At 36.3% G+C, this 21,913-nt stretch overlaps 1 protein-coding gene across 8 annotated transcripts; it reads left to right on the forward strand.

The window, feature by feature from the left end:
- The first annotated feature begins 11,392 nt into the window (after window positions 1-11,392).
- On the forward strand, window positions 11,393-16,237 carry LOC109793441 (uncharacterized). 8 transcript variants are annotated; one of them, XM_083067818.1, is made up of 7 exons: window positions 11,393-11,775; window positions 12,102-12,363; window positions 12,500-12,663; window positions 12,821-12,925; window positions 13,627-13,661; window positions 14,047-14,092; window positions 16,050-16,237. In XM_083067818.1, exons 1-4 carry the CDS (start codon window positions 11,441-11,443, stop codon window positions 12,888-12,890), a joined length of 831 nt encoding a protein of 276 aa, XP_082923944.1. In that variant the 5' UTR covers window positions 11,393-11,440; the 3' UTR covers window positions 12,891-12,925; window positions 13,627-13,661; window positions 14,047-14,092; window positions 16,050-16,237. The 8 variants fall into 8 exon arrangements, 4 of the variants coding, with proteins under 4 accessions (XP_082923944.1, XP_082923943.1, XP_082923945.1 ...); XM_083067817.1 differs by having other exon boundaries at window positions 12,821-13,661; XM_083067819.1 differs by lacking the exon at window positions 12,821-12,925.
- The last annotated feature ends 5,676 nt before the right edge of the window (window positions 16,238-21,913 follow it).

The raw sequence follows: 21,913 nt of genomic DNA on the forward strand, positions 1-21,913 counted from the left end.
GTAAACCACACATGTACCTGCAAAGCTTAATAGTGGCATATGTAATACACATTTATGTATCGGAATGAAGTTATAATTTACTATTAAGGAGAATGCAGAGAGAATGAGAAAAAATGGAAAAACTAAAATAAACCAACCATCAAAGAGCATTAAAAGAGTGTCTAACATTTGATTTAACATATGTGGTACATTCCTTTATCCTAAAGGACTCATCCATTACTTTGTCCATTATCCACTTTCAAGTAGTCCCTCTATCACACGTAGATTGGAATTGCACTACCAATGCCTTCTTTCTATTTCATAAATTTTATTTTTCAATTGATAGTTTCAATGACATTTTTATTGATGTCTTTTATTATCTTTTAGCATGCCAAATTGTTTAAGAATATGTCTTGCCTCAAGTATCTCTTCTAATCTAATGTAAAGTTTCTCAATGTTCACGTTCATATTTTTAATCTCATTTGCAAAAAAAGTCAATTGCAACTTATTTTCCATGGTTTGATGGAGACCAATGTCTTACAATTTTTAGATGATGTCACACATGGTTTCTAAAACCATTTATCAAAATTTCATCTTGGATACCATTGAATTCTTCAAGACATCTTCATGTTTGGTGAGAATTTTTCATAATATGGGTCTAAATGATGGCTACACATTGTATCCTTCAATTGTGCTCATAGGTAAGCTTTCGATAACTAAGTTAACCTCATCACCTTTAATTTTCATTTCAATGGTAAATTATAAATTGTATTGAGAGAAAATCAAATGTTAATATAATGACATACAAAGTACATATACATACATGAAGACAAAATAGAAATTCACTACTAAGGGGAGTGTAGAAAGGGGGAGAAAAAAAAAAGCAAAAGTAAAATAAATTGTACACTAGAGTAATTAAAAACATGTTTAACTTAAGATTTAACATATGTGATACATTCCTTTATCTTAATGACTCATCTTTTGTTATGTCCATTGTCTCCTTGAGTGTATTCTGTCTATCACACACTAAATGTAATTGCAGTGCCAGTGCCTTCTTTTCTACTTCACATTTTCCATTTATTATTATTATTATTATTATTATTATTATTATTATTATTATTATTATTATTATTTTCAGTATGCCAAACTATATAAGAATCTACTTTTCCTCAACTATTTCTTCCAATATGATATGAGGCCACTTAATGCACAGTTTCATATTTTCTATATGATTTGCAAGAGTAGTGATGTTATGCAACCTATATTTTGTTATTTGATGGAGACCCTTGTCTTGCAATTATGAGATAATGTCACATATTGATGAGGACATGACCAAGGACAAGGAGCATGGAGCACTTGAAGGGTTTGGAGGACCTATGACAAGGGCGAGGACGAGGAAAGTCAAGGAAGCTCTACAACAAGTGTTGAAAGCCACTATTAGATTAGGACCATGTCTTGAAGATGCAAACCATAAATTGTAAAATTACATCATGATTGAAGGAGATGATGCATGACTTTAATTAAAGAGCACATGTCATAAATTCAACTTAAGGATGAGAGCTTACTTGCTGAATGGGACAACTAGAGTGTTTTAATTATTTTTGGCTGAGTTTTAAACATAAATTGGGCTGTTACATTGTGCTAAAATATAGGGCCAGATTGCTTAAAGTTTGCAAGCTGAACATTATTATTTTGGGGGCAGTTACACTTTTACAATTATTGGTTTTAATTTGGTTATTATTAGGATATTTACCTTGTAATAATTATGAATGCCAAGGGACATGAGAATAACACATGTGGCTAAATGTATCAGCCTATATATTGTGTGCATAGGTTTCAAGAGATGGGAGATATCAATTGGTGAAAAAATAGCCACTACTAGAATTTCTCTTATTACATGCAACTTTTATGAAAAATTCGCAAGAAACGTTGTTCTTACAAATTTTTCTGCAAAATTTTATTTTCAGGTAATACCTTCGTGGATAATATATTTTTGCGAATTTTAAAATTCGTAGGAAATTTTCTTGCAAAAAAAATTTGCAGGAAAGTTTCTTGCAAAAAAAAATTTGCAGGAAAGTTTCCTGCAAAAAAAAATTCGCAGAAAAGTTTCCTGCGAATTTTTTTGCAAGAAATTCTACAAGAATATTTTTTACGAAAAAAATTAAAAAAATTACTATAAATTCTATCAATAATTCTTCAACTTTCAAATGCTCACAATGAATTCATCTGAAACATTGTTTCCATGCCTCCAACATGTGATACATAATCTTTTAAATTCTAAGATTGTAGATTATAAGCCTAACACTCAACCATACAATCAACTTATAAGGTAAGTGTTACCCCCAACTTATATACTCTTTAATTATTTTATTTTCAATCGATGTGTGACTTGAAGTTTTTTTAAAATATTAAACTTATAAATTTAAATATATATTTTTTATATTTCCTGCGGATTAAAATTTGCAGGAAAATTTGCAGAAAAGTTACTTGCAAATTTTTTTCTACCATTTAGTAAACATTACTTGCGAATTTATTTTTACAAGAAAATCTGCAAGAAACAAAATAAAATTCTTACAATATTTTCTGCAAATTTTTACCATGGAAAAAAATTTCTATGATTATTAAAATTGTAGCAAAATTTACAAAAATTTCTTGTAAATTATTTTTCGTAAAAAAATTATAAGAAATATCTGTAAATTATTTTTCGCAAATAAATTTGTAAAAAAAATTTACGAAATTATTATTGCAAAAAAATTGGCAAAAAATTTCTACGAATATTTTTTTGTAAGAAAATTTGCAGGAAAATGACACTTTTCTAGTAGTGAGCTCTTGTGAGTTCATTTCTCCCGGGTGTTTATCCTACCAAGAATTGAGTTTTATCAAAGGTCTTTCATCCCTTTGTGTGTATAACTCAAGGCTTATCTTCTTTCCTTGGAAGTGTGATGCCTCTGCCATTTCCTTTCCGTTTACTGTCTTTTTCCATGCACGCATATTTCTGTCCAATTCTCCATGTATGAACGTTGATTTGGGATTAAAATTCTGCACCTAATTGACCTCTTGTTTCACACCAAAATTGTTACCTATCATTCTCTCTAATTATCTTCTAAATTTTGCTCACTTTCCATTTGATAAATTGTGTCTTCTTTGTTTAATTTTTGTTCAAGACAACAACTATCAAGAGGATTCATATCACATATGGTCATTGAAATCATTAATTGGAATTTCATTATGGATATCATAGAATTCTTCAAGACATTTTCATGTTTGGTGATAATTTTTCTAAATATGGATTTGAATGATGACTTCATTTTGTATTCTTTAATTATTCCCAAAAGTGAGTTTTCTCCAACAAAGTTAACCCATCAACTTCAATTTTTGATTTCACTGGTAAATTATAAACCACATAGAAACTTGCAAAGATTAACATAGTGGCATACGAAGTACACATATACTAATCATGACAAAGTTGAAATTCACTACTAAGGAGAATGAAAAATGAAGGAGAAAAAATGGTAAAAATAAAACATACCATTGACTAAAGGGCAATTAAAAGAGGGTATATCTTTAGATTTAGCATAAGTGATACATTCTTTTACCTAATGAACTCATTCTTTGCTTTGTCCAATGCTTGTAGGTAGTTTATCTATTACACAATGATTGAAAATGTATTGCCAGTGCCTTTTTTACCACTTCATATTTTCCATTTTTCTCATAATGACCTTTTTGTTGCTATTTTATTTTTCACTTTCAACATGCTAGACTGTTTAAGAATTTGCCTTGTCTAATGTATCTCTTCAAATCTAATGTGAAGTTACTCAATGCTTACTTTCATATTTTTCATCTCATTTGCAAGATTGGTTATGTTATGTAGCTTATCTTTTGTGATTTGATGAGGAATCTTGTCTTGAAATTATGAGATGATGTTACATACAATCCCCAAAATCATTGGTCGATTAATTCTTATGTTGAAAGGCACTATGTCCGTCAAAGCTTCAAAAAAGTATAAGTACCCATTAAAAAGAAATATTCTAACTATAAATTTTAACTTGAGACATTTATTCATAACATATATTTTAATTAAATTTCATCACTAACATGTCATTCCACGTTGTAATTAGAATTTCTTCACCAATCACATAAAAATTTAAATTTATGTATATCATCATTATCTAAAAAGTATATTTTATAGTTCATAAATTTATTTATTAATATTTCTATTATTGAATTTAATTAGCCTTTTTAAAAAATAATCAATGGGATCCCTTTATTTTTTAATTATTCTTTTTAATAATCTGTTACATTCAATCCAAATTATAAAACTAATTTAATCTAAGAAAAAATGAAATAAACTTGGATTGAGTTTTTATTTTAACATTTTGGAATTTTTATTAAGCAATATTAAAAAAATTCTACAAAATGTACAAATTTAAATAAAGAAAAATACAATGTGTAGAACTATAGTAATTTTGTGAAATATATTAAAATTTAAGTTCCAAATCTAAATTATTTATTATTTATATTAATGTTTATATCTAGTATTTAAATAATAAAAAAATTATACGTTATCGGTCTTTTGCATTTTGGAATTTTTTTAATAAACTAATTTATTGGAATTCTTCAAACTAGACAAATTAAAATGTAGAAAAATATAAAGATCTAATGAAGTATAAAAATATAGTACCAAATTAATTCTTTCAAATATTTGAAAATTTAAATCCCATTCCAAATAAATTATTTATTATTTCTCATAAGTGTTGATACCCAATCTTTAAGTAATAAAATAAAAAAAAACCTAAACATTACTATCTTTCTTTAAATAATAAAACTTCATTGGAATTAATTAAAATGGGAAAAATCAAATGTAAGAAAATATAAAAAGTCCAAATTCAACAATATTGAATACCAAATAAATTCTTTCAAATATATCAAAATTTAAATTTCAAAACCATATTATTAATTATTTTACAAAAATATTCATTCCAATATTTAAATAATAAAAATAAAAGAGAAATTACTATCAATAAGATTCCTATATATCTATCAAATTATTTTTTTTATTTAACGATTATAAAAGTCAAATCTAAGTATACATGAACAATAATTCATATTTACTAAGCATGAACAATAATTCATATTTACTAAGCTCAATAATTTGATAAAACACTTTCCATGTTTGCTCCAACTTTCCTCTCTACACCATTTCTCCTTTGTTATATACATTCTCTCTTCAATCTTCATACATGTCTATTATATACTAATATAGTGTTTTCATTAACCGTCAATGACAATGATGGTACTAAGGTAATTACCGAGTCTCAAACACCTGCTCGACCATCATCTAATGTTGCGTGCACCGGTTAATATGTGCTCAACAAACTTCTAACTAGGGAAAAATGTGCTACTTAGGTGAATCATATAATATTCAATTTCACTTATGTACCTTTATATGTCGTTGTTTATTTCTCCTGTTATCAAATAATTATGTGCATTAATTCAGTAGTGCAAAAAAATACTTACAATTGGTTAAGAGAACCAATTTTAAAAGTGATACAGTGACATTTTTATAAATAATGCCACTATTTTTAAGATCGATTAAATTTAACCGATTTTAAAAGTACTTTCAAAATCGACTAACTTATGACCGATCTTTAAAGTTGTTAGTAGTGCCAGTTTTAAAATTGGTTCTTAAAGAACCGATTTTGTATGTAACTTATAAAATTGGTTCCAAAGAGAATCGATTTTGTATACTAGATACAAAATCGGTTCTTTAAGGATCGATTTTAAATGTTCAATAGTAATTTGGAGGAGAACCCTGCTGCTTTCTTATTTGTGTTATTTGCTAAATTGATAGTGTTCTCACTTTTCTCTTGCATGCCCCCACCTTGCTTCACGATACTTCCTCTTCTCCGTCATCACCGTTCACCCAATTATGCACGTTGTTGTTGCTGGCCACTGTGCTTTGTTGCTTTTGTCTTCGTTGTGCCCTCTCTTAAAGTGCCCAGCCAATGTCGTGTAATTGGTTGTTGTTGTTCGTCATCCCAACTTTCTACTTCCCAACTCTTATCATAACCTTCAAATCATAGGCTCCTGTAGACTGTAGAGGCTTTTTGTTTCTCAACTCTTGTCAAACTCTTTGGGTATGGAATCCTTCTATAAGTGTTCACAAAAGGTATTTTCCTCACCTATTGAATCAAATATGAATGCCATGTTTTTCACGTTGTTCTATGGTTTTGGGTATGACCCATCAAAAGATGATTATTTGGTTGTTAAAGCCTCCTACAACCCATTCTTGTGATGTAATGTGACCTGGGTGCAGTTTTTCTCGCTCAGAGATAACACGTGGCGCGATATTGAGGCTTCCCATTTGTCTTATTATTTACTCTCCTCATGGTGTTTTAGTAATGGGTTGTTTTTGAACAGTGCTATTCATTAGTTGGGGTTTCCTAATGGTTTATCAATGTATGATGTTGTTGCCTTTGATGTAACAATATTGTTCCTTCTCTTAATGGTGTATCACTACAAGAAAATTGCATATTAGTGAGGGACAATTCCCTTGCTATTTCTTCTCTAATCCCTTGCTAATCAAATTTGCGACAGGATAGTGAAGGAATAGTGAGGGAACCTTCCCTCGCTAAATACAGGTAGCTAATTAGAGAAGGATTGTATTTGATGGAAAATCTAGGAGAATGATGAAAGTTTTCCCCTTAGACTTACTCCAAGCTCCTTGGATCTTCCTTAAATGATTGTTGGACGTGAAAAGATATGGATGAAGGATGAATGAGATGGAGTTGCTGGACGTAGAAACACCTTAGCCAAAGGAGCAAAGGGTTGCTCACAAAGGTGCCAATCCTAGAAGTTATGTGAAGAACCCTAGAACTAGGCGTGAATTTATGATTTCATGTGGGAGAGAATTATGCAAAGTGAAAAATGATATGTATAGAATACTCAAAGTGACTACAAATGAGTGGGAAGGGAGGCTTATATTGAGTTTAGAAGTGGTGCCACTCAAAGGAACATTTTGGCATCAAAATTTGGATTCAAATTTGAAATTTGAATTTAATTTTCGTCCAAGTGAGATCTGGTCATGTGCAGTCACATTTGTTTGTTAATTAGGTCTAATTTAGAGTTCATTTGAGTTTCATTTGGTGGCCACCATGTGCGGCCCCCTTGGCTAATCCACATGTGCTCCAAATGTAACCTAAATGAACCTAAATTTGACTTAATTAACTAATTACTTTAATTAAGCCTTAATCCTATGCTAATGGCCAAATACAATGGCAAAGCTATCCTAAATGTTCTCACCTGAGATCGGCTTGAGGGGCGATCACTTCGGTGAGATTGATGAGCCTCTTCTCTTAGGTACGTAGGTTGTGCCGAGATAGGGGTGGTACATGCAAAAGAAACTCCGATGCTAAAGTTAGTCTTTGTGGATGTGTGAGTCTCATATATATAATACACGTACCTTGGTGTGAATTAGGATTTTCTCCCTAGGCGAGAACAGAGTTGATTTGGGCCTATGGTTGGTTGTGGCCCAATGGACTGTGGGCTTGTGTGTTAGCCGATGTCATATTGTGCCTGGATACCGAACTCGGTCTCGATGTACGAGGTGGATAGTACACTAAACAATAAGAAATAATAAAAGAAGCAAAATGAGTCTAATATTAGGTACCAAAATACCCAAGGTCCATTAAGCCAAAAAATAGGCCCAATAAGCCTAAGGCCCAAAAACCCTAATCTATGTGGCCCAAAATACAAGACCAAAATGTATGAAACCTATACTAATTTAATATTCACAAATAGTGTATCCCAGAGTATGACCCATGTGAAGAGTATCTTGGGCCCATCGACCAAAATGTATGAAACCTATACTAATTTAATATTCACAAATAGTGTATCCCAGAGTATGACCCATGTGAAGAGTATCTTGGGCCCACCAACCCCACTAGGCCCACCGAGCTCTAAACTACTCAAGTCTTCATGTATCCTCCTGGTTATGGCTCTGGTGGTTGGACCTTTGGTCTAAGCTACTCCATCAGTATCCCTTGCTTATCTGTAGCAAATAGTGTTGCCAAACCCTCACTAAGTTCCTCATTAATTGTATTAAGGATGCTTAATGTGCCCAACGCTAATTAGCAGCCAAGCTTTCTTGCTATTCCTTTGCTAATGGCTCACAAAATATCTCTCTCTAATTTGTAGTTATTCACTCGCTACTTTTTCCCTCGCAAAGCACACCCTATTCCCTTGCTACATGTGACACTCTCTACCCACTTACATAATACACAATAATTGTAAGATAAAATTAGAATGAATAAAAACTTTCTCAATTAGATAAGTCTTAATTAACAAAGAGGTAAAGGATTCACATTTGCATACATAATCATAATTCACTTCTGGAAATTACAAAAGAAATAAAATTAAAGGTTTTCCAAACAAAAGAAAGAAACTAAAGTCCTAAACTAATCCTAACTATGCCCCAATGTCACATATCCTATAAGAGCACGCCCAACTAAAGCCTAAGCCTCATCACCAACATTCTCATGTTGATGATCATCTGTAACACAATTTAAACACATACAAAGAATAACAAGGGAGTGAGAAACATCTCACTCAGGTTTAGGTGCAGAAATAAAGGTTAGACAACACACACATAATAAACATAATACAAGTCACAAGCACTAATCATATATACACAGTACACATACACAATCAATGTCACATGCACACTCATTTATCATGCAATGATATCAGGGAATCGACTCATAAATGCATGCATGTGGTGTCAATCACATATCACTGGTGTGTTGCCTAAACAACACACCTAAGGTAGGCTAGAAGTACATGTAGGGAGCTTTCCATACACTCTCAACTAGAAGAATGTACTGCTAGGGTCTGGTCGAGATAACGAAGCTATGCAAGTTACGTCTTGTGCTCACAAACAGGAAGAATTGAGACATCCAAACCACACTATCCCCTAGGACTCCCCCAAGCTATTACACAAGGAGAGACTTCCCTAACGGTGTACTCCATATCGTACCCGACACATAGATGCATATGATGCATGCCACACACATTCACACTTCATGGACTCATCACTTTACTTATCATATCAGATCAGATCTCATGTCACTTGTTCATATTTCACATTTCTCATACTCATAGTCACAAGGTCACATATAAGAGATTCTCATCCTCATCATGCTCATAGGAAACACGTCACTTGCATTAACATAATAATAAGGAAGTTCTCACACCATTAGCACCTTCAAACATGGCTTAAAACTTATCTATTTTTGAAATTAAACACATATTCACACTCAACAAATATCAAGGGACACAATAGAAAACTGAAACATTAAAATAGAAAATATTCATATTTTTCCTGTTTCTCATAGGGTTTCTTGTAGGAACCTATAGAGTACTCTAATCCCTATAAAAACATATTCAAACTCAAAATTAAATATACATTCATGCTCAGTAATCATCAAGGAACACAACAAAAAGATCAGAAGTTAAAACAGAAAACATTCAAAATTTGCCCTTTTCTCATAAGGTTTTTCAAAGGAACCTATAAAGCACTCTAATTCATATCAAAACATATCCAAACTCAAAATTAAACATACATTCATGCTCAGTAATTATCAAGGAACACAACAGAAAACTCAGAAGCCAAAATAAAAAAACATTCAAAATTTGTCTATTCTCGTAGGGTTTCTTGTAGGAACTCATAAAGTACTCTAATCCATATCAAAACTTATCTATTCTCGAAATTGAACGTATATTTACACTCAGAAGCACACAAGGAACGCAATAGAACATTCAAAAAGAAAAACAGGAAACTTTCATAAAGTGGCTATTCCTATCAGGCAAGAGATTGAGGGTCAATCCTACTACCCAACAGTTATTCTCAGACCTCAAAGTGAGGTTTCTCACTCCCCCTTACCTGAATGAGCAGAAGATGAAGTATGTGTGGTTCCTCGGTGATCTCCTCCTCCTGGTTCTTTTGAGTCTTCAGAGCGCATAGAAAAGAAATGAGAGACTAGTCACGAGAAATAAGAAGTGTGAAAGTAACTCCTGACAACTCCTTTCACTAGTGGAAAAAACACTTTTAAAATCAGTCATTTTTGACTTTTAAAATTGGTCCTCTGACCGATTTTAAAAGAGCTAATTTTAAAAAATGGGACTTTTAACATCGGTCGCTGATCGATGTTAAAAATGGGACTTTTAAAATCGGTCAACAGTGACCGATGTTAAAAGTGGTTAATTTTTTTTAAAATATTTGACTTATTTTAGGAGAATCCCTGAACAAAACCTGCAAATTAATAAAATACCAGACAATTCATATGTTTTTAATATATCAAATTACATACAAATGACAAGAGTTGGTAAATGTCAACTGTGAGGCCCCATACTCTTTTGTTTTCTCCTCCGAACCCTCACTCACTTTCTTTGTCTATCCACTCAAAACTCTCTTCTCCTCAATCTTCTTTGGCTGATCATTTTCACTTGGAATCAAGGTGCTGATACCAGTGCTGGACTCAGCTGAGCCGTACAAAGTTTTCTTCAAGCTCATTCCTTTTCTTCTTCATCATTCTCTTCCTCCCGAAGCTCGGAACCGTTGAACCGAGGTAAGGGAAGTTAGCTTTCTTGCTGTGTTTTGGTTGAAATGGGGTTGAGAACTCATTGAGTTGTTAAGAGTGTTGGATTTGTTGGCTGATTTGGGTGTATCATGGAGTTTTTGGGGTTGTTGGGAGTTATGGGGGAAATTGGGGATTTTCTCATTCTGTTGTTGCATGTGTAAAAAGGTAGCATTTTTGGACTATTGGATGGAAATGTGATAATTTGAACCGATTCCATGTGGAGTTTTGCTGATTTTTTTGCAGATTCTTGAAGAGTTTTCGAAAATATGAGGTTTGCTGCTGAACTCGCGCTGGGCGTAGTTCTTCGCGCCGGGCGCGTGGCCATCTGAAGGCAGCATTTAGGCAAGTTCGCCGGGCGCAAAGATGTGTGCGCCGGGCGTGCTTGAAAATGTTAGCCTCTGGATGGCCCACGTCGGGCGAGGGTTGAATCGCGTTGGGCGCGATGTCAGTCGTGACTTGTTTTTGGCTTCTGGTATGGCGCTAAGCGCGATTTTGGCCATGCTAGGCGCGACACTACTAGGAAAATACTGTTTTACATTACTATATTAACATCGATTGCCCAAAAAACGATGTAAAAAATATATGCAGTGACAAACTTGTAATTAAGTGAAAAATATAATCAAATTTACATCAGTTCTTCCTAAAACCAATGTAAAAATGAAATATTCTACATTGGGTTTCCTTTTAACTGATGTAGAAGTGATGAGCAATAATGCCTTCAGCGCCTCTCAACATTCTTCCCTTTCTCTCGTCTTCAACCAAACCCGTCTTTTCCCTAACCCTCGACCCTCCCTTCTCCAACCTTCCGTGATTTCGTCAAATCAATGGCCAAAGACACCGATTCCGACGAGTTCGTCTTGCTCTCTAGGGTTCGCTGCGGCCTCAAGCGTGAGTTCGCCTTCATCATGAAGGCCCAGTCCGAGATCCGCACCGCCTCCTTTGGCCGGACGCGGGCCAGCAAGAACAGTCCCGACCCGCCGCTCCAGCCCGCCTCGGCTCGCAAGCACTCCAGGAAGGCCGAGGAGCCCAAACCCCCCGAGGACTTGGTTTTCCAGCAACAAAGTGCCGCCGCCGGTGGTGTGGGTGGTGGTGGAGATGAACGACAACAAAGTCCCGTTCGCGACATCTCCCTCAAGCTCCAGGAGGAGGAATATGCTAGGTTGCACAATTCTCAGCACTTGAATATTCATATAGCTTCATATTCTGATCGTGTTGAGTAGTTTTTCCCTTCCATTTTTTTCCCTCTTTGACTTCTCTTCACCTTAATACTCCTGATTTTCGCCCTAATTGGAACCTTCCTAAATCACTGCACTTATCAGCATTAAAATCTTTGTTTCTTCAAAATGTGTGTTTTGTTACAAGTGATGGCAATGACTTTGCTGAGCCCTTCTCAACATGTGTTTTGTTGAATACTTTGGTCCTTGGAAATTTTTGTTTGGCTAAGGATGTTAAAGTCTTACGCATATCTAATCCTAACATTTCTAGTTTGAGCTTGCATACTTGGAAGGAAGTGGATTCTTACCATATTCAGCTGTCTGCTCCAAAACTTAGTTTTCTTAGTATCATTGACGTTGATTTTTCCTCTTCTCACCAACTCTCCTCCACATGCAATCTTACATTCCTTGAAGAAGTACATATTGACACGTATTCTGATATTTATTCTCCAATCATCCTAAACTGGTTGCAACTATTTTCTAATGTAAATAAAATGACAACCTCGATGGCTACCTTTAAGTCTATTTCAGATGTAAGTTCATTTTCATTTGATTTTTGTATTGTTTCTATAATATTTGCATGTTTACTTCAGAATATTGCCTGTTAGTTTTTTCATATATATCTAAAGATTCACTAAAATATGTTTCCACTTCTTTCTGATATAGTAGGTTCTATCAAATTCTAGTTTAGTGGAAATTCAATTCCCTAACCTTGTTAGATTAAAGCCGGTTAAAGAGACAGTGGATGAATGTTTCTCTGTATCTGCTGAGGATGTAAGGGTGGTTAACCAGTTTTTACAGAAGTTTCCATCAACCACATTTGATTTGATAAGGTGTTATATGAAATCTGTTCTTGTGCATTTTGTACATGTGATGATTATTTTACCATATGTTTTCAGTGTTTACTTCATTATATGATTAACTTCTTTGCTTGTGATCTCTTAATTTTATGATGATCATTAATCTTAATTATTTATTATTTCTTTGAAGAACATATGAAACCCTTATTTTGAAGAAAAGGAACATTCATCAAGTTGGAGGTGAAATTGATGCAGGGTGACAGAGATAGTAATATGGACGAGGACAGTATCAGGGGTAGATGTCATTGTTTTGTTTAGCATAATGATCTCTTTTTACGAATTTAACTTTATCTAATTTTTGTTTCCTCGTTTTTCAGAAGCCTTTTAGAGAATTGTTAATTACCTACCCAAAAAAAAAACAAAAAGACTATCTCGGTGATAACTTAATTTTTGTTTTTTTTTTGTTTTTTCCCCTTTGTTGTTGTTTATTCGGCTTTAGGTGGATGATAGTTTTTAATGTCAATGAATTATAACTTTATCATGTTATTATATTGTTTTGTTCAAACATATCTTTTTATTAATTAGTTATGATGCATTGTAATATTTTATTTCATTTGTGTATATAATTTTAATTTGTCATGATTATAACTGAAATTGGGATTGCAAATGGAAGAGAGTAAGGGTGGAGATAGTTATCAAAAGCTAATTAATTTAACGTGGTTGTCTATCTTTATTAAGACACTACTATGATTGTTGGAAAAATTCTAATGACAATGTAGAACTAAGTGTTATCAGCAAGAGAAATTGGTTAACTTTACTGTGGTTATGTGATATCATCAGCACAACAGTTTTTGTCCATTGGAATGCAGCTGAAAACAAAACTCTCTTCATTTTGTAACACCTTGGCCTTCTTTCACATTTGAAAACTTCTCTCATTTTCTTTATTTTATTAATGGTATAAAGTGCTGAACATTTAATTATTTTCATATCCTGCAGATGTGGTCCAAAGTGTGTCTCAGGGTGTTAGAGAGGTTTGTGTCTAGTACTGTAAATCTTGCAACATGATATAGAGTCTGTTTGGGTAAACTTCTTTAAAGGAACTTCTAGGAGTGAAAAATGAGAAGGAAAAATGAAACAAGTTTCTCCATTAACTAAAATATGCTCAATTATAATTTGATTTGTAGAAGTTCTCTCCAATTAGATTCTCCAAAATCTTATTTTTTACTTACACTTACACATAAGTTACTTTTAGCTTATAGAGAAACTTATTTCAATTTTTTTTCTTATTTCTTCCTCCTAGAAGTGCTTATAGTGAAGTTTATCCAAACAGGCCCATATTCTAGTTTTATGTTTTGAAATCTTGATACAACTGTTGTTTATCTCTATTTTGACTTAATGCACCATGTGAAAATGCAGAACATGCTACTTTGCTCAGATTTTAATGATCATTTAGAGCAATCAGGTGATTATTAGTTTCCTACCTTCTATTTGCATTATAATCTGTCATAAGCTTTGTTATGTTTATAGAGAGGATATAGCTTTTAACTTTAGAAAGATTAGATTAATCTTGATTTATTTTTTATCAAAGCTTCATTCTGCTATCTCTAGCTGTGTTCTAATTAATGAATTGTGTTCTAGGAGAAAGAATAAATTTCCAATACCGAGAAGAAATCTTTCTACTTACAGAAGCAAGTTTTCTGTGCATTGCATGGGTATTTTTAAATAAAAATAAATTAAAGAGAATAGAGTATGTCTTTATTATTAATAGTGAATAATTTATTATATTTAATAGTGAAAATTAAAGAGATATGATTTTATAATTAAGGAAACTATGGAAAAATTATTAAAATCAAGGCACAATCTATATTGATATGGTGAGTTAAAATTTAAAATTTAAAATTAAATTCAAAATAGGATTAACTTAGATTAAAATAATGTTAAAATTAGTTTATTTTAAAAAATAAAGACATCTTCAATTCAATATTATACATATTGAATGATCAGATGCTATATGCTGGTATAGAAGCTTCCTGAACACAAGTCAAAAAGTTTGGTTCCCAATTCCCATTGAACGTTCTTTTTGAGCTTGGTTTGAATACTGACGAAAGCACCTATTGTGCTTGGTGGGAACCATGTGGTCAAGGGGAGTTAATAAGGATTTGCTTAAACTACTGCTAAGGGAAAATTTGCTTCTAGGAAAGAACAGTGTTGGTTACTTGATTAGATTTTAATTTTCAGGCATCTGGCTTGCAATTGCTCAATTTTGAGTCGAGTGAAAAAATTCTGACTTAGTGGAATTGTTTGTCCCAGTTTCATTACCAAATTTAAAAAAAAAAAAAAAGTAATCTACATCGGTTCTCGGTAAAACCGATGTAAATTTAAGCATAAATTTACATCAGTTCTTCAGAGAACCGATGTAGATTTATTCTTAAATCTACATCGGTTGTCAAGAGAACCGATGTAAATTTATGCTTAAATCTACATCGGTTTTTCAGAACCGATGTAAAAATGTATACATTTTTTACATCGCTCTATTCTACATCGGTTTTAGAACCGATGTAGATGACTTTAGAGAACCGATGTAAAATATGCATCTTGTAGTAGTGCGGGGACTCCTTGGAGTCTCTACCATGGGAGGCGCCGGGCGCAATTAAAATTGCGATGGGCGCGAGACCAAGGGAGGTCTCTGCCTTCCCCACGCTGAGCGCGGGGTTGGGCACGCCGGGCGTGTGAGACTCCTTGAAGTCTCTGCCTGGCATGCGCTAGGCGCAATTGGTTATTGCGCCAGGCGCGTGAGAGCCTTGGGCTCTCTGGTTGGGTCCCGCCGGGCGCGGGCATGCTTATGCTGGGCGCGCTGGTCCCTTGGTGCTCTCGGGTTGCACTACGCTGGGCGCAACCATGAGTGCGCCGGGCGCGGAGATGAGATTTTAATATTTACTGGTTAATGTTATTTTATGATAAGTTGAGTTGAAATAGATGAATATGATGTGGTGACTAGTAGATAATGATGTTGATGATGTTGGGCTGTATCAGATGAATATTGTTGTAAGATGCGTTGATGTGTTGTAAGATGATGTGTTGTACTGTGTTGTCTGTTGGCTGAGTTGCTGTAGGCCGTGATGGCTGAGTTGTTGTAGGCCGAAAGGCTGAGTTGTTGTAGGCCAAAAGGCTGAGTTGTTGTAGGCCGTAAGACTGAGTTGTTGTAGGAGATCTCCGAGTTGATATGCGTGACGACGCATTGTATGCTTATGGATGATTTTGCTGTAAGAATTGACGGGATGCATTTTGATGAAGTGTTGATAATTGTAGTTGTTATTATTACTTAAATCTTCCTATATGTGGTTTCTTTTTATGCTAGTTTACCCTTTTGTTGTTTCCATGTGATTGGACTGCAATGATCATACTATGTATGGGAACAGAGCAGGGATAGGTGGTGTATCTGTAGCTGGCAGGTGGAGCTGACTCCTTTTGATGCTTTGTTTGTTTCAGCCACTTGGCATAGTGGCTTTGGATGTATTTTTGTGTTGTACACCCTAACTCTAGTCGGATTGGGACCTTTGTATATATTTATATTCTAGATCCTATATTTATATATTCGTCCTGTTCTGTCTAGTGTTTCCGGTGCGCTGTGGTCGTGAGTGTAGTGGCCAGCCGGGTCGTTACATCAACCATATATGTAATCAAAGTAACTTTTATTTTTTCATTTTTAATTAAATATTTTTTCAGAAATACTAAGTGCCTAAAGAAATAAATCATCAAGGGAATAATATTCCTAAGAATAATACTTCACAGAACGTGATTCCTGGGAATAATTTTATGCCTTGAAACAAATGTGACCTAAAATCTGAACTTAGGTTGGATATGTGAGTTGGAGAAGATTTTTGTCGTTCTGGGATGTTCTCCAGAGAAGAGGTTGGCATATGCTGTGTATATGCTTGTAGGAGAGGCCGAACATTGGTGGAGGGGCACTTATCAGATGCTTGTGGCGAGAGGAGTTACAGTTGACTGGGAGTGCTTTAGGACAATGTTCATGGAAAAATATTTCCCGGAGAGCGTGAGGCACGCCAAGGAGGCGGAGTTTGTGACACCCTTACTACCCCAATACATATATAAATATAATCATATAAATAAACTAAAGAATAAAATTTTTAACGTTGGTAAAAGGGTTCACATAAAACCTTCATATTCATTTATCAATAACCAACATAATAATTGAAAATAAAACTTGAAAGTTTACAAATTGTTTTCAAAATCAGATTTACAATTCCAAATCCATATAAAATCTATGTCCTAAAAATCCTCTGTCCCGATGTCACAATATCAGAGCATACCCACAATTTAACTGTTGGCATTCTAGATGTCACTCGTAACCGGATCTTACTCACCTAAAACATCCACAATTTATACGGTGAGAAAAGAAAATATCTACATGCAAAGTACATACAACCACATCATAATGAAATCATAATTCATATATATACAAGTATGTATCATAATTTATCAATCCATCACAATCCACACAATTTTACGATTAACAATATCATTTCCACATCCATAATTCAAGCCAATCTTACAATTAACACTATGCTAAGACCTCGCCACATCTGACACAAGTGATACGGGTTAATTGCCTCACTCAACCCACACCATACTAGGGTTCGTATCATCCCTGATCATCCAGGAGTACGCTCGTCCCTGAAGCATCACCTACCTAGGGTTCGTATCATCCCTGATCATTCAGGAGTACGCTCGTCCCTGAAGCATGAGTGTGAGGAACCACAATCACATTACAATCCATACAGTCTCTTGCAATTAACCCTATGCCAGGGCTGCCATAATCGACATAAGTGATGTGTGTTAACTGTCTTACTCATCCCACACCATGCTAGGGTCACGCACTCCCTGTAGCACCACTTACCCAGGGGCCGTGCCATCCCTAGTCATTAGTGTGAGGAAACACATCGCAATCACATTCTTAATCATGTCCATACAACATCTCATCTCATATCACGATTTCATATCACATACACAATTCCATATCACATACTCAACAGATAAGTCTAACAAAATAAGGGTTTACACATCCCTCAAGCAATTCACATCTAGATCATCAATTCTTATTAAATAATATAACAATAACATTCATAAATTAATATAATAAACAATAGAATTATCAATTTAATATAATTTTAACATAAATAGTAAAATCCCCAATTGTCCCAAAACCTAGCTCACAGGCACTTTTCTACAATTTCGTTCTCTTTCCCAGATCATCATTCTTACAAATTATTAGCATATTTATAATCCTCAACACATACAAAATCTAATGAGATCCTCAATTCCTCAAACAGAAATCATCCAATTTTCACAACCTAACTTACAGACACTTTTCTATAATTTTGTTCTCTCTCCCAGAGCATCATTTTTACAAATTAAACATATATTCGTAGTCCTAAATATATATAGAATCACATAAGACAATTAATTCTCCAAACAGAAATAATTATAAAATTATTCATAACCCTAAGGGCTCTTCCTCTACCCAATTCTCTCATGTAACCCTACATATAAATAATCTTCTTTTCTCCCGTACCTGGATAAATAGGAACTAGGGCATAACCTCCTCCTTTCTTTCCTTAAACAAGGACCGGGGCTAAAACTGGGGCAGAACCTCATCCTCTGAGTTCCTCTTGGTCTTTAGAGAGAAGAAGAGGAAAGAAGAGCATAAGAGAGAAGGAAGAGAAGGTGTGTCAAAATGAGAGAAATGAGGGCCTATTTATAAGAATTCTGGCTCACTTACCGGAACGACCTGTACTGAAAGCGGAACGGCCCGTTCCAGAACCTTCAAGTATACACAAAATTTTCCACTGGAATGGCCCGTTCCAACTAAAATATTTTAAGCATTTTTCTTATTCCGGAACGGCCCGTTTCACTTTGGGAACGGCCCGTTCTGGAACAACCCAAATAGGCAAATTTTCTACTTTGGAACGGCCCGTTCTGCTACTTAAAAATGGGTTCATTTTCATCATTTGGAACGGCCCGTTCCACTTTTGGAACGACACGTTCTGGGCAATCAAACATAGGTATATTTAGTCATTTGGAACGACCCGTTCCAATTTTGGAATGGCCCGTTCCGGGCTACTGATCCACCTTAATTGGGCCCTTGGCCCAGTGAAAATTGGGCTGTTACAGAGTTCATGCGGTTACACTAGGGAGGGCTATCTGTATCGGAGTATGCGATGAGGTTCGAGCATTTGGCTCGTTTTTATTCACAGGCTATTTCTGAGGCCTGGAAGTGTAGAAAGTTTGCTGAGGGTCTAAAGTATGAGTTGAAGAAGGTGGTGGTGCCTATGGCCATCACTGCCTTAGTAGAGAAGGCAAAGATTGTGGAGAGGTTGGAAGGGGGTAACCGTGTGATCAGAGCTACTGAGGGATCAGCTGGGTCCAAGAGGGGAGGTGGAAGTTAGAGGAAGCCGTATGATAGGCCCCAGCCACAACAAGGGGGTCCTGTCATCAGGCAGCCTGCTGAGACTACCAGAGGAGGAGGACAGGGTGGAGGTGCTGCCCTTAGGTGTTACAGGTGTGGTGGATCCCATTTGATCAGGGATTGTCCACACACTGAGAGCAGGTGTTTCAGATGTCAGCAGATGGGCCTTGTGTCTTTCAACTGTCCCACTAGGAGTAGACCGGAGAGGAGTACTCAGAGGAGTGATGCGCAGAGAGCTGATACTCAGAGGAGTAGTGTGCAAAGGATGAGACTCAGAGGGGTGACAGACCCACTACAGCTGGTAGGGTGTTCGCTTTGATGGGTGCTGAGGCTTCGACTTCTTCTGACTTGGTGAAGGGGAAGGGCAAGGCTACTGGTAAGGATGTGATGCTTTTGTTTGATTCTGGGGCTTCCCATTCTTTTATTTCCTATGCTTGTGTTGTTGTGTTGGGTGTGCCTGTGTGTGACTTGGGGTTGAGACTGCTAGTGTCGACGCCCGCATCTGCTTCAGTAGTTGCTTCTGAGCTGTGTGCTAACTGCCCTATTGTTATGAATGGGAAGAAGTACAAGGTAAAACTTGATTTGTTTGCCTTTGGTTGATATTGACATAATCTTAGGGATGGATTGGTTATCTGCCAATCGTATCCTTATAGATTGTGCCAATAGGCGGTTGATCTTTCCACAGGAAGAGGATGAGTTGTTGGTTTCAGCTGGACAAGCTGAATCAATGCTGAGGGATGGAGCGGAGTGCTGCCTTCTACTTGCTATGATGAGCGTGGAGATTGAGAAGGTCATTTCTGAGATAGATGTGGTGAGAGTCTTTGCTGAGGTGTTTCCTGATGAGGTGCCTGAGTTGCCTCCTGTCAGGGAGATGGAGTTTAGCATTGATCTGGTTCCAGGTGCGGGGCCAGTGTCAGTGGCTCCCTATAGGATGGCTCCTGCTGAGTTAGTTGAGTTGAAGGGTTAGTTGGAGGACCTATTGGAGAAGCAGTTGGTGCGACCGAGCGTTTCGCCGTGGGGTGCTCCTGTGTTGTTGGTGAAAAAGAAGGATGAAAGTAGTCGACTTTCTGTAGATTACCGGCAGTTGAATAAGTTGACCATTAAGAACAAATATCCACTGCCACAGATAGATGACTTGATGGATCAGCTGAGGGGAGCATCGGTGTTTTCTAAGATCGATCTGAGGTCGGGCTATCACCAGATTAGGGTGAAGGAGGGTGACATACCGAAGACTGCTTTCAGGACTAGGTATGATCACTATGAGTATGTCGTGATGCCGTTTGGTGTGACCAATGCCCCTGTAGTGTTCATGGATTACATGAACAGGATCTTCCGGCCATTCTTGGATAAATTCGTGGTGGTATTCATTGATGATATCTTGATTTATTCAAGAACCCGGGAAGAGCATGGAGAGCACTTGAGGCTGGTGCTGGAGATTTTGAAGGCGAAACAACTGTATGCTAAGCTCTCAAAATGTGAGTTCTGGTTGGATGAAGTGAAGTTCTTGGGTCACGTGATTTCAGCTGAGGGGATTGCTGTTGATCTGGCTAAGGTGGAGTCGGTGTTACAGTGGGGGCGTCCGAGGACTGTCACTGACATTCGGAGCTTTGTGGGTTTGGTGGGTTATTATCGACGGTTCATTGAGGGATTCTCCAAGATAGTAGCGCCTCTAACCCAGCTGACAAGAAAGGAGCAGTCGTTCATTTGGACAGAAGCCTGTGAGCGGAGTTTTGAGGAGTTGAAGAGGAGGTTGACTACTTCTCCTATGTTGGTGTTGCCGGATTCTGGTGAGCCCTTTGATGTGTATTGTGATGCTTCTCACCAGGGTCTTGGGTGTGTGTTGATGCAACACGGGAAAGTGGTGGCCTATATGCTTCAAGGCAACTGAAGAATCATGAGAGGAATTATCCCACTCATGACTTGGAGTTGGCAGCTGTTGTTTTTGCCTTGAAGATATGGCGACACTATTTGTATGGTGCTCGGTTCAGCGTCTTTAGTGATCATAAGAGTCTGAAGTATCTGTTTGATCAGAAGGAGTTGAACATGAGGCAGAGACGGTGGATGGAGTTTTTGAAGGACTATGAATTCCAGTTGATGTATCATCCTGGTAAGGCCAATGTTGTGGCGGACGCGCAAAGTAGGAAATCCATCCACATGTCGAGTATGATGGTGAGGGAGTTGGAACTGATTGAGAAATTCAGAGACTTGAACCTCGGTGTGGAGTTAGCTCAGGATCACATTAGTTGTGGGACGGTCACCATAACTAATGAGTTGTTGAGGTAGGTTGGACTTAGGCAGTTGCAAGATGTTGAGATGGTGAAGCTTCTTGGTTTGCTGGGTACCGAGAAGGTTGTTGGCTTTGAATTGGGAGAAGATGGAATCTTGAGGTTCAAGGGCAGAGTTTGCCTACCTCAGGATGCTGAGCTGAAGAAAGCTGTGTTGGAGGAAAGCCACAAGAGTAGACTTAGCATACATCCGGGTATGACTAAGATGTACCAAGACCTCAGGAAGACTTTCTGGTGGCCTGGCATGAAGAGGGAGATCGCTGAGTATGTGGCGGCCTATCTGACTTGTCAGAAGGCGAAGGTGGAGCATCAGAAGCCGAGTGGGTTGATGCAGCAGATAGAGATTCCGGAGTGGAAGTGGGATAGCATTACTATGGATTTCATTGTTGGGTTGCCAAGGTCAGCTAGGAATAGTGATGCTATCTGGGTGATTGTAGACCGGTTGACCAAGTGCGCACATTTCTTACCCGTCAACATCAAGTGGTCCTTGGAAAAACTGACATAGTTGTAT

The sequence above is a fragment of the Cajanus cajan genome, chromosome 2 (genome assembly GCF_000230855.2).
Source record: "Cajanus cajan strain Asha chromosome 2, NIPB_CcT2T_4, whole genome shotgun sequence".
Taxonomy (NCBI): Eukaryota; Viridiplantae; Streptophyta; class Magnoliopsida; order Fabales; family Fabaceae; genus Cajanus; species Cajanus cajan.